Source organism: Prionailurus bengalensis, chromosome X (genome assembly GCF_016509475.1).
Source record: "Prionailurus bengalensis isolate Pbe53 chromosome X, Fcat_Pben_1.1_paternal_pri, whole genome shotgun sequence".
In the NCBI taxonomy this organism is placed as follows: Eukaryota; Metazoa; Chordata; class Mammalia; order Carnivora; family Felidae; genus Prionailurus; species Prionailurus bengalensis.
Genome location: NC_057361.1, coordinates 78,143,085 through 78,157,667, shown reverse-complemented (window position 1 = coordinate 78,157,667; position 14,583 = coordinate 78,143,085). Strand labels below are relative to the sequence as shown.

Genomic DNA, 14,583 nt, shown 5'->3' with positions numbered 1-14,583 from the left:
ATGATTGGCAACACCTTCAAGATGCTTGTAAGTATCTAGAGTTTCCTGTAAGAATTTCTAGAAGAGACACAATTTATCTTTTCACTCTCTACTAATCTCTATAAAAGATATTCATTTTTTAATCCAGTAGAACCTTGCTCTTGACTTTCACTGTTTCACTGAAACTACTTGGGAAAAGGTCAACAGTCACCTGCTATTTGACAAAATCATTGGTCTATTTTCAGCCATCACTTTACTTAACTTCCTTCAGAATGTGCTCCTGTTGACTTTCTCCATTCTGAAATTCTGTCTACCCTCGATATTCCAGGGGTCATGTTTTTGCTGCTTCTCTTGTTTCCTTTCTAACTGCTTTTCCCCTTAATGTCCTTTGCTGATTCCTCTATTTGCCTCTTCAATGCTGGGATTCGCATATACTCTATTCTTGGCCTATTTACCTCTCATTGGACATACTCTTCCTGGGTGATCCCAAGGTTTTGATAACACTATATATATAAATGTCCCCCAAGTCTGTTATTTCGATCCTCAAACCCTCTTGCTTTTGTGTGTGTGTGTGTGTATGTAATCCTCTACTTAAAAAGCTCTACTAGCTCTTTGTTGCAACAAACTTTCCATTATTGCCATAGTACCCTTCCCTAGCTCCATTGCATGTATTTGCCATTTTCTTTATCTGAAATGGTTATCCCTCCTGTTCTCCTCCAAGTAAGTTACTATTCATCCATCAAAACACAATTCAAAAAAAAATTTTTAATATTTATTTTTGAGAGAGAGAGCGTATGAGCAGGGGAGGAGCAGAAAGGGTGATATAGAATCCGAAGCAGGCTCCAGGCCCTGATCTGTCAGCACAGAGCCCAACGCGGGGCTCGAACTCACCAACTATGAGATCATGACCAACTATGAGATCATGACCTGAGCCGAAGCCGGACGCTCAACAGACTGAGCCACCCAGGTGCCTCCATCAAAACACAATTCAAATGATACTTTCATTATGAAGGATTTCTTAAATTCTCTAGGCATCTAGTTGCTCTTTCAGCACTCTCTGCATATGTATAACAACATTTATATTGTGTATGTATCTGTCTTCCCCACAAGACTGTGAATACTTGAAGTTAAGACCCATGCTTTATCCATTTTTACATTCCAGGGCCCTAGCACTATTGCCTGGCCCATAGTATTTGATTAATAAGTATCATTTGGGTGAATGCCGCATTTTTGTTTATTTGCTTGCATTATGTCATCTTTTACTAGATTTGAATTGCACATTACAATGTAATTACTACAGACAAAATGGGGTTTAGTTGGCTAGTCCAAGATTTGAACACTTACAAAATAGAAGACTGAAGAACCTCATGACAAAGAACTCATCCTAAGGGAGAAAGAAGTAAGCAGCTTGGTATGAATGACCATCTTGACCCTCTAATAATAAAAACAAGCAAACAAACAAACAAACAAACACAAAACCCTAACAGAACTTGGTCATCAAAAGATGAGGATGATACTGAGTGCTACATGGGATATGTCATGGGCTTGTCTTTGGGCCTTGCTATATGGGGCTAAATCCTATAGAGATCAAGAAGGATGTAAAAAATTTGAAAGCTGTTTCTCTCAAAATTTAAGATTTTAAGGAACAAGCTAGTGCTGCTTGGTACACTGGTTAAGTGTTTTACCACACTAAAGGAAGAGAGAGGTGTTTCCCCCTGCTTTGTCACTGACCACTGTCAAACTCTGGCATCATGAAGGCATTAAAGTGCCCAGTGCTAAAGCAAATAGCAGGCATGGAAATACATGTTATTATTAGAGGTGGAGGTAGAAGAAAAGTGGTGTGTGGCTGTGTTTGTGAAATGTCCCCTTGAGAAACTCTAGGAATGCTGCAGAGATCCCTTATAGGCAGTTGAGGTCCTGGATATGTATATGAAAACAAGAACCAGGAAAATGTGGGTTTTGTTATTTATGTGAGGTAGACAGCCCCAGGAAAATGTGGGATTTGGGTTTTGTTTTGTTGCAAAGGTATTTTCCCTAATACCTAGAGTTTGGTTTCTTTTCCCCTCTGTGTGTTTTTTTTTTAAATCAGTTCCTTGTCCCCTATCTGTTGTCAAATGGTAAGTTTTACCTTCTCATTTATATTGTTATCTTGCTGATCTATAAACTATAACCGTGTGTCCCATTTCTTTTTTTTTTTCAAATTTCATTTTCTTGGTTGCCCTGTGTAGTTCTGAAACCTAATTACATTTATTCTGTTTCTTAGCTTCATTTCTTCATAATGCTTCTCTTATGTGTTTTTTTAAATGTCTAGAAGTATATATCAAAATCTAGTAATAGCCAAAATAGCTGTTAGATATCTATTGCTAATAAGACTGTTTATATTTACTTCTAGTGGGCAAAGAATGAATAAGTCAAGTTGGTTGAGAGAAGACAAGCCAGTTCCGAGTGTCTACAGGTATTCAGTAATGAAACAGATGTGGCACTGTGTATTTGTATCTTGTGTGTTTTTCACTCCTGCAATGATTTTCTCCGTGTATTTTTTTCCAAAGCTTACCTTTGATGTTATAATGACAAATTCAGGAATACTTATGGGTAATTCTTTCCAAAGTGGATTGTAACTATGGAAATTATCATCTGGAGTGCTAACAAAGGCTGTAACAAAGATGGTCCAGAAAGGTTCAGCAAAATTCATAAGGGATAGATACATACTAGGTTATTGAGGAAAAGTGAGATGTTCCTTTCACCCACCAAACTCCTAGACATCACAGTCTATATTCCAGGGATGCAAACCTGAGAGAAAAAGGAGTGGGGGTGGGGAAACTTATTCTAACTCCTGCACTGTACAAGCACTTGGTTCCTATCTCATTATAGCACATATAAAATCACATTGAAATTTTATCACACAGATACACACATGTTTTCCCAAAGGTATCTGAGCTCCTTGAGGCAAGTGTCCTGATTGGTGGTACACCCTCAGTACCTAACCAATACATGACACTGAGGAATCATTCGATACAATTGTTCATTTGTCAAATGAATACTATTAATCCCTGTAGTCTCACTATCTAGTCACTGCTTAGTTCCTGCATTCTGGTTCCCAGTTCCATAAAAATATTGAAAATACGCTCTTAAAAAGTTGATAGAAAGGTCCCAAATGGCAAATCACTGGTCTTTATCTTTTTTGATTCCACCATAGCATATGTCATTGTTGAAAATGCCCACCTTTTCTGCTTTCTCAATACTTCCCTTTTCCTTTGCTCGTAGAACAACGTTTTGATTCTCCTCCCACTTGCCCAAATACTATTTCTCTATCTTCTTTGCTAGTTCTACTTTTAGCACCCAACTGAGGGCATTTTCAAAGTTCTGTTTTTGGATCCTTTTCTCTTAATAGTCACTCTAACAATCCCTTCCATTTCCGTACTATAACCAGAAATCTCACAAACTCAATAATCTTGTGATGAAATCTATACCTATATTTCCAAGAAACTTCTGGACATCTTGACCTCAATGCTCTGCTGTCACTTTCAGTTTCATGTTCCTAAAACTTACTTCATCTTCCATCACCACTCCTTTTCCTTATCTTAACAGTTTTCTTTCATAACTTAACTGTCCTTCCAGCTATTCAAACTCAAAACCCTAGGATTATCCTTGACATGTAGCTACTCCTCGTCCCCTAAATTATCTCTTTTGATTAAGAGTATGACAGTAGAATCATAATGCATCACTCACATTTCTATAGATTAAATGGCCTAATATATTGCTTTGATCATGTTCCTCCACTGCTTAAAAACCATCAGTATATCCCAATTGCAGAAAGAATTATATGCTAACACCTCAGACTGTTATTCAAGCACTCTATGTTGTGGCACCAACCTACTTTTCCAGAATTATCTCCATACTTCTATACTTTATACAGTCTACTTTATTACTAGGTGTACTATTTGCTATGCTCCCAAAGTGTTTTGCACTTGCTTATTTCTGTATTTTTCTTTTTTTAAAATGTTTATTTTTGAGAGAGAGAGAGAGAGAGAGAGAGAGAGAGAGAGAGAGAGAGAGAGAAAGGATGAGCAGGGGAGGGACAGAGAGAGAGAGGGACACACAGAATCAGAAGCAGGCTTCAGGCTCAGAGCTGTCAGCCCAGAACCTGCTGTGGGGTTCGAACTCACGAACCATGAGATTTTGACCTGAGCTGAAGTCAGACACTCAACTGACTGAGCCACCCAGGCACCTCTCTGTATTTTTCTTAATGACATTTCATTTGCCCACTATCCCTACCTCTAATTCCGACTAATGAAATCCATACTCATCCTTGAAAACCTTTCCTTCCAGAATTCGTTTTCTGATATATCCAATAAAGTATATTTCCCTCATCTGAACTCATAAAGTATATTAATACTTCTTGAGTAATCCTTATTATTTTCTTCCTTATTCTGTAATTTTTCTGTACTTTCCATCTTACCCACAAGACACAAAGGTCTTATAACTAAGGAAATCTTAATTATTTTTGCATTTTCCTCCATATCTAGCATATGCCTTTCACAGAACAGATGTACAATAAATTAATGAATACTTAGGGGCTCATTTTCTAATCTCTGAGTTTGGTATTAGCAAAATTTATAATCTGGGTTGATATTCAGATGGTTTGTTCTACTACAACCATAGTGGCTACTTATTACCTGTGTATATTCTCACTGGTTGGAGCCTGTGCTATACTCATTATCAATATTTTTTTCATTAGCACCCCTTTATAATAGTCTCCTTTGAAATATATCTTTTGGGACCCTTACCTGAAACAAAATTCTTAGTATTTGGGCTAGATACAGTATTTGGGAGCTCTGAGTTGCCTAATGTGGTAGCTCCTGGGGAGGGGACATAGGCTCTGTGTGAAAGATTTATAATTTAGACAACTAATCATGCCATTTATTAATATTTTGATTTTATAGTGAAGAATATAAGCCATCACCTCATTTTGTTGAAATGTTGAATTGAAAACACTGCAATTAGAAGCACAATTGTAGATCTCTGTATTTTACATACCATAATTTCCATCTGTAAGTTATAATAATGGAGATGGCAAGCAGAGCAGTACATCTTTGCTGTCTGTGGCTGACTCTGATTTCAGATTTTTTGGCTATTTCCTCTTATTTTACTTTACTTGATAAAAATAGTCTTCTTTATAATTTGATTTTTCTGATTTTATCTCATCATGTTGAAATGGAGGTTATTAGAAAGGAGCAAGTATGTTGGTGTTGACCAGGGAAAGTATAACAATATAAAGTCAATGGGGCATTGAAAAGGAACCAAATAAGGTACCCAAGAAAGTGACAACAAAAGGAGGTCAACATGAAAATATGATCTAATTAGGAAGTCAGAAACAAAGAGGGAATCTGGGGAAATCCCCAGTTCTGTTGATTTTAGAAAGAGGCAAGCAGGCAGGAAAATTTTTGGCAGACTTGTCAACTCTGTGCCATCCTCCCCATCTCCTTTGTTTGGACTTTGATGCTCAAGATGTTTTACCAATCACTGCCACTGTCTGCTTCTAGTTTTTTTTTTTTTTTTTACTACTGTACATTTGCATTGGCTGCTGTCACTTGAAATGACTGCCAGGACTAGATGTGCTGATATTTTTCACCCTGTGTGTTCATGGAGGCATTCTAGCTATAAACCAAAGGAGGCCCCAATTTAGATTACTTGGAATGAGCACTGTAAAATTATGCAGTTTGTGAATCTACTGTTGGTATTTCACAGTTGATGACACTGTATCCCTTGAGTACCAAACTCACAGAAATCCCACGGAATGATCTCTCTCTTTCTCAGTACAATCTCTCTAGAGTCAGTATGAGATGTGAGACTAATCAAACAGGGGCCTTAGAAAATATATTTTAAAAATAAACAGCCTAGAAAGATAATGCAGTTCTCTTATGGCACAGAATAACATGCTTATACTTATCAGCTGCTTAGCAGAGAACTGAATCAATAAAAAAAGTTATTTCAGTTTGCTTTTTTACTCAATGCTTTGAGAGTTCAAGAAAGAACAGTGAAGGTTTCTATTTTCCTTAAGAGGTAGAAGGGGTCTCTGATAGCATGATAGGACTTTCTCATTTTACAGATAAAGACTGAGGATATATGGAATGGCTGCTTCATAGTTACAGATTAGTAGTGCTCCTAGTATTCTGCTTTGCAGCATTACCTTAAAAATTAATATGAATATACAAATAGAGATTTTACTTTTCTTTCCTCCAGTCTTTCACTCTTTTTGTAGGCCATCTCCAATATCTTTATATCCATCAAAATTCACCCAAATGCAAAAAAGATGAACATAACTTATATTCTTATCTTTCTCCATTAATTTCATCATTACCACAAGCTTTCCCGACAACTCTGTACTGGGCTCCACTTCCTTTTACTGGTTTGTTGGAGTATTGTGGTTTGAAAGAACTACCACTTTCCATTCTGAAGACATATTTTCCAGTCCAAATACAAAATATTTTTTGAATTTCAGGCTATTTAAGTCAAATCTTATTAATCTAAATTAAGTAGAATTTACATATTTACTATTAATTTTCCTTTTTCCATTTACTTCTCCATATAGCTCCATAGCCCATCAAGAGGACTTTTAAAATTAAAACACCTAATTTCTTCTTCTTCCAAAAAAGATATCAATTAAAAATATAGAAATTTCCTTAAAGGAGGTGGATAGCTCAGCTTGGATTATTCTGAAAGGAACTATTACTTCCTCAGCCATAGGGTATTAACAGAGAAAACAGACAACTTTCTAGTACTATTTGAGTGAGGAAGGCTATTTGGCTTCTTTTTTTGTTTTTCTTCCACTGAGATCAATTTTCATAATCTGGTTTTATTAGTAATTAAAAAATACATGAAAAAGGGGTTCAAATGCTTTCAGACTTTTGACGATCTTAGATTATCTGTTCTTCTCCTCTCTATTAACATGGAGAATGGAGAATGGATTGTACTAAAGAGCCAAAATAACCTCTAGAAAGGAGCATTGTTTCAGTTTCCCTAACCTGTGAATAGCCAATGTGACATCCCTAGGGCCAATTACTTTTAGTAATTTAATTTCATTTATGGTTTTAAGACACATTCCACCCAAACCACATGCACATAAAATAACAATTAAAATATTTAATATGAAACACAGCTGAGTCCTTGTTTCTGAAAATTCTTGCAAAGTCTATAGTTATTTGAAGACGCTTTTACCAATTTGAAACTTGTGATCACATAGACATAGAAGCCTGTTGAGACTTTTTCACACATGAACTGAGATCAACTGTTAAAAAAATATTCATTGGGAAGGTTTTTCAGAGGGTGGTATTTGGCTAAGAACATTCACATTTTATAATATCATGTAGGCTAGAATTGATTTTACCTTGATTCCTTGGAATTCGCTTTCTGCGGTCTCGGAATGCTGCACCTGATTGTAGGGCTTCTAGAAGATTATCCATTACTCCAGTCTCATCACCCTCTGGAGGGGAAAGGAGAAATCAGAATTAATCTTGGGGCAATTAAATTAAACCACAGGAAAATAAAGGGAAAAACTCCTGTCAGATTTACATAATATCCTTAAATTAAAAACATATATCTGTTTAAGAATAACAGATCCTGTCAGTTTCTGGCACCATAGACTACTTTGCTTATTATGCACCATTAAGCAAAATTCATGCCAATCTCACTGTTCTTTCAACTTAAGGACCTTGTCTTGTGTATTATTGATGACACACTCAGTATGCAAATAAACAGTAGCTGATCAGCTACTGCTGCCTTCCTGTTAAGATTCTTTTAAGACATTTCTAAGCAAGAAACCATAGACCTGGCTTAATGCAATCAATGTGCAGGGTGTGATTTGATGAAGCGGAGCTACACAAGGTTAAATACTGATTGTATTAATACTTTCAGCATTCAACCGTCATCTGCTATTATCTCAAAAGACACTATTTTCAAAACACATTTGCATTCAATTTCTACCTAATCCATATCCTTTACCCATTTCAAAATGCTGACATTGTACAAAGAAAAGGTGACCAAATCATTTGAAACCCTGCAGTTTACATTTGAGAGACGTTAGCCAGAGTCTCATCATCCCTTTTAGAATGCTATTGTGTTTCTAATTTTTTCCTATGGGAAAGAACTGTTACGATTCCATGTGCTGGGTATTCAAAAGATGTACATGGAAATTCCTAATGGAAATGCACTTAAAACATTTTACCCTACTCTTATCTTTGACAATTCTGGCTGTCAAAACCCCTTTTAAGATTTATGAGAGCATTTGCCTCAAGGTGTTTATTGCCAGGAACTCTTCTACACTGTGGACAATCCACAGTGAGCTGAGGCCCATCTTCCCATCGGGCCTAGCTGATGATACAAAGGATCCTAACTAACTGGTTAATCTGAGTGGTAACTAAATGTGTGGGTCTGGCATAGAGGACATTTGTAGGCAGAAGAGTTAAGAGAAGAAGGCAGGAGTGAGGGGAAAAAAACTGTTGCTGATGCTATTCTAAAGTTAAATGTAAATCCTACTTTGTTTAAAGAATGACTATAGGGTATCAGATCACAGAAAAAACATTCTCTTATAGGGCAAGAACAAGCTAAAACCTTTTTTGATTAGGCCCTTTATTTGACTTGAGATTTCTTCGATGTTACATCAATCATTTCTTCTTTTAAAGTGAATTCACTAGGACATAATATTAAATAAAAAACAAAGGGAAACACAGAGGTTCTCAGGTCTAATATTTGGTAAAAACAGAAAAAATAAAAGGAAAATAGAACCCCAATGATTAAGCATGGGAAGGGGATTATGCACATTTAGGAATATTAAAGCTGTAGACACATCCAAACTGTCACCTGCTCTCTATAACAGAAAGAAAAGAGGAGCTGGAAGTAGTTTGGCATGGCTAGAATGTACCTGGGAGAATTACATTTTATGCAGTAAGCACTTTACATTTGTTGTATCTTTTAAATTTTTTAAAATGTTTGTGTTTATTTTTGAAGTAGATTTAGAGAAAGAGAGAGAGAGAGTGAGCACATGAGCGGAGGAAGAGAGAGAGAGAGAGAGAGAGAGAGAGAGACAGAATTCGAAGCAGGCTCCAGGTTCTAAGTGGTCAGCACAGAGCTGACACGGGGCTCCAACTCACGAGCTGTGAGATCATGACCTGAGCCGAAGTTGGATGCTTAACAGACTGAGCCACCCAGGCGCCCCTACATTTGTTGTATCTTTTAATCCAACTACACATTGAAATAGGTTTTATTTCTGTTTTTCAGCTGGGGATACTGAAGCCTAGAGTTAAAGCATCTTGTTCCACATCACACAGCTGGCATGTGGAGGGGCCTACGTATGAATCCAAGTCAGTCTGACACCAAGACCAGCCCTCTTTGTATGCAGTTAGCAGAAGACAAAATGGAGTAGGCATATGGTGACCAGATGGTAAAAGATCATAATTCTATGATATGGGCTTGAGTACTATCCTGTAAGTCAATACTCTCCAATAGAGATATATAATGCAGGCCAAAAATGTGAGCTGCATAATTTTAAACTTTCTAGTAGCCATATTTAAAACATTAAAAACAGATGAAATTAATTTTGATATGTTAAATAAATGTTTAACTCAATATATATATAATCATTTGTTTTTTACATTCTTTTTATCAGATTAAGTCTCAGAAATTGAGTGTGTTTTTATTTTGGCACATTTAACTTCAGATTAGCTACATTTCAAGTGCTTATTTTATGCAGCTAGTGGCTGCTATATTGGGAAACATAAGCAATAGGAAGTGACTTGATCAGACTTACATTTTAGAAAGACTTATCAGACAGCACTGTGGAAGATGACTTAGCAGCTGGCATTAATAGAAGGAAGGGAAATGGCTAGGAGTATAGTATAAATGGACTGAGCTAAAGTGATAGGAGAGTGAATGGAGAGGGTGGATACTTTGAACGTATTAATATAGTTAATAAGACCTGGCTGAGAAATAAACAGGTTTGAGAAAATATGATTATTTTTTGAAGAATATTTAGGTAGGGATATACAGTAAGCAGTTGAAAATATGAGGCTGAAACCCGGGAGTGAAGTCTGGGCTGAAGCTAAAGATTTGAATACTGTTGGAAGATGCATGAGATCACCCTGAGATACTATATGAAAAGAGAAGAGAGCATACGATGCAATTCCTGAGAACCCCAATTTTTATAAAGCAGTCAGGAGAAGTAGAATTTCAGAGAAGACAAAAAAGGAATTTCTAGAGATATAGAAGTACAACCAGAAGAGAACCATAGTATAACTGAATTTCACGTATTCTTATAAAAATAATCATTATAAATACTATGTAGAAAAATAAATACATGTATAAAAGTGAAAAAAGCAGACTACAAAACAGTATGTATATGTGATTTTACATAAATAATGTGCAAACATTAAAAAATTATAACAATGATAAGGAGGCCATTTCATTAGAATTCTTCAATGTGATTATATTGTATATATACTAAAAAGATGGAACAAATATGATATAAAGAGGAATTAAAAATAAATCCCTTTACTTAATTAATAGTTGCCATCTGACAACACCTGTCAAAATACTATGCTAGATTACCATTTCTAAGCTTTTCTTTTTTTTTTTCATTATTGTTTCTCTCTTCCCCATGAGGAGCCTTTTTAGATATTTTTTTCCTCATCCCTCCAACATTTAAATTTAATACAACAGACGTACAGCATATCTGTTTATATAGTGTAACCCTTTGGGGGCCCACAAACAATTGTAATATCTAAGCTTTTTCTCTGCCCACCTCCCCAAGAACCAATATTTAGCCACTTGGAGGTGATATACTATCTCTGCTAAGAAGGCATGTGCTAAGTGGTTCTTAAAAAAAAGAAAAGAAAAGAAAAGAAAAGAAAAGAAAAGAAAAGAAAAGAAAAGAAAAAAGAAGGCCATGTCTCTGTAAATATCATTGATATATTAAAATAAATAAATGTAGGTTTCAGTCTACTATTACTTTTTCATTTGCTCCATTATTTTTCATAGAGTTGAGAGATTTTCCTGAAATACCTAACCTGAAGGAATGAAGGGTTTATAAATATATCATAGAACTGATTTACATTTCAGTTACTCTTCCTAAAACAAAATGGAAGCTAACATGATCATCTGAAAGACATTATCCTTCATTTTAAATGAATTTCAGTGAAATTTGGTATGTGACTGAGTTGTGTGAAGTTGATAATTCACTTAGAATTTCCAAGTTCATAGAACCATTAATTCTTACTTAGATGTGATTTGTAATAAGTAGCTGTTTTTATTTTCTATTTCTTGGTCTATGAGGTCAAACTCAGGAAAAAAAGTATCTTTTTTTCCATTGGAAAGGAAAATAGTTTTATAGAATTGCATAGAAAACTGTGTTTTCTTACATCTTTCAATACTTATTTACTGAGTGAACGAATATCAAGGAAAAGATTGGTAATGCTTTTTTGCCACTAAAATGGTAATATATGGGCATGTCTGGGAAGTAACAATTCAGAGGCAAGTTTCTGACATTTGATCCTGAAATTAGATCACAGACGGTATTAAGGAGCTAGCTAGGCAGGTTACATGCAGTCCAGTGGGGCTCTATGTGAGCTACATATCTTTGGGTAAAATGAAAGGCATGCACTGTACCTTCTATTTCATGTTTCCAACAGTGTTGGTCATGCAGTGGATACAGAATGCCTGCTGACCTCAAATTTTCATCATCAACATTTACCTGTGTTGTGTTGACTTAATTTCCCCAAGAAGAGTTTGGAGATGTCATAGATTAATATTAGCCCTAGGTAAACTAAGTTATCTCTGGTACGTCTTTGTGCAAGACTATTCCCCAGAGGCTAGCACAAACTTATTTAGAGGCAATTCTCTGTGGGCTTCTCACATTTCTGTGCATTTTATGAGCACAAGCATTGATGACCTTTCTTCTGGACTTTTTATAGTGAACAGCCTTGAAAGACATAGTGTCTCTCTTCAGAGCAGAGGGTAGGTCTGTTTGTTTTGAGGACAGATTATATTTCCCTCTAGGGTAAATGTCAAGCAGTTTGCTTTCATTTTATTATAAAGGATTTGGGTTCCCTAAAACCAGGTTCCTCAGAAGTAACATAAACCCATTGTGTGCATAGCATCCACCTGAGCTCACCTTGGCATCACCATGGGGGAGCTGGAAGGCAAGAGAAAGCAATATGAACATGAAGCTCACACTGCTGGCTATACCATGAATGACAGAATTCTTTGTCTCTGACCCAGGAGCCTAGTTTCTTATGTAAGCATTCCTGAAACTATGGCAGCCTGACTTGTTAGCATACAAGTAGGGTAAAATCTCTGCCCCTTCAAAGTTTTTCAAAGTGCTCTGAGGGGCACCTGGGTGACTCAGTCACTTACGCGGGTTAAGCATCATGCTTTGGCTAAGGTCATGATCTCCTGGTTAATGAGTCCAAGCCCCATGTCAGGCTCTGTGCTGACAGCTCTGAGTCTGGAGCCTGCTTGGAATTCTGTGTACCCCTTTCTTTCTGTCCCTCTCCCACTCACACTCTGTCTCTCTGTCTCTGTCTCTCAAAAATAAATAAACATTAAAAAAATAAAATGCTCTGAAATCCCCTTTCTTTTTATCAAACATTTTAAATTACAATATCCCTTATTTTTCTAAGAACCTAACACTTAGTGCCTTGGACATTCCCATTGCCTAAGACCCAACTCCAGTTCATACTCCTCAAAAATGACTAAACTAAAGCCAACACTATAAAAATTAGTTCCTAAGATCCTAACATCATGGGCATATGGCTTTAATTCACTCTTATAGCCTCTTTGAATTCTCAATTGTATAATTAAGGCTTTCTGGAAAAGCTGAGCTGCTCAAAAGTTGAAGAAGTTATCAAAAACAAATCAGTATAAAATGACCCAAAAGAAACAAAAGACTTCTTACTGAGGGTAGGACCCTGCCATGTGAGCCAATACTACAGAGACTATATAATTTGAAAACTTTTAAAAATGTTTTTATTTTTATTTTTGAGAAAGAATGAGAGAGAGTGAGCGAGCATGAGTAGGGGAGGGGCAGAGAGAGGGAGACACAGAATCCAAAGCAGGCTCCAGGCTCTGAGCTGTCACCACAGAGCCTGACACGGGGCTTGAACCCACGAGCTGTGAGATCATGACATGAGCTGAAGTCGGACGCTCAACCGACTGAGCCACCCAGGCACCCCAAGACTATATAACTTTTTAAAAATAAAACTATGGTCTCTGTGGGGCTAGAAGAGTTGGGGAAGACTCATGGAAGAATGAGGGCTTAAGTTAAGCCTCTGAAAACATTACATTAAAAAAAGGTTGAAGAATGACTGGTTTGAAGACACTAAAATCTAGATGTATTAACTCCTAGCACACACACATGTGCTCACTTGTTTGCTCTGTGTGTGTGTGTGTATGTGTGTGTAAGTTTACAAACATTGTAATGCATAGATCTTAAGTATACACTTTGATGAATTCTAACAAGTACCTACACCCTGATGAATTCTAACAAGTACCTATACCCATGTAAGTTCTACCACAAGCAAGATATTGAAACTTTCCATTACCCCGAGAAAATTCCCTCTTGCCTCCACCACTAAGAGGCAGTATTTACTCTGATTTTTATCATCATATATTGGCTTCACCTGTTCATATCATATAATTTTTAAGAGGGTAAAATGTGTCAAGGTTGTTTTGAATAAGCATAGCTACCTGAAGTCAAACATGCATGGTCTGCATGATAAACCACAGGGAGAACAACACAGTTGAAAGGTATGGGAGTTATAGTTGCATAGGTAAGATCAGAGTAAAGTTCTAGAGGGCTTTGGATATCAAAGTAAGAAATCTGAATGTGCTTCAAGGGGCTCTAAAAAGCTAGCAAGATAGTGACACGATAAAGTAACATTTAAGGTCAGCCTCATAGTCGTACACAAAATGGACCAGAGTAGGAGAGAAATCAGTTATACAAAGAATGCAATTTAATTTGTAGTGACAAATATTATTCTATGCATATAATCCTGGGAAAAATTTTGGTATTATTAGTGAAGGACTAAATAGAAAAATAAAATTGGTTTTGTTAGCAAGGTCATGAGCAGTAGTAAATGGAAGTTGTCAGTGTAAGAAGGCAGTGATAAGTAGAGTACAAGAAAAATCAATGTTAGATTCAATCTTTTTCACACTATCTGTTATGGTCCAGATTAAGACCACAAGATGCAAGATGCAAGATGGGTTTGTAGATGGTACAAAAGTATAAGACTTCTCACCTAAGAAAAAAGAAAGAAACAAAATTTCTTCTCTGGGATCTAAAGAAAAAAAAATGAAGGCCCAAGGCTAAAAAAACATCTCTTATAATTCAACAAAACAAGAGGTAATACACTTAATAAATGGCAAATACAGTATGGTGAAAATAACACAATGTGCTACAGGACCATAATATCTACATGTAAGAGTAATACTAATACCATACATAAGTTAGAAATAAAGTCAAATCATTTGGCAAGGCACTGTATCAACAGATATGATAAAACCTTGGCAACTTGTATTGAAGTCTACAAACATCTGGAAAGCCTATACCTGATG

General features: G+C 36.3%; 1 protein-coding gene across 1 annotated transcript in view; it reads right to left on the bottom strand.

Moving 5' to 3' along the window:
• Nucleotides 1-14,583, bottom strand: part of DIAPH2 (diaphanous related formin 2) — a 1,001,003-nt gene that overhangs the window by 187,452 nt on the left and 798,968 nt on the right. The window contains exon 27 of the mRNA XM_043571351.1: nucleotides 7,367-7,462. Within this exon, the coding sequence (XP_043427286.1) occupies nucleotides 7,367-7,462 (96 nt within the window). The remainder of the gene's footprint in view (nucleotides 1-7,366; nucleotides 7,463-14,583) is intronic.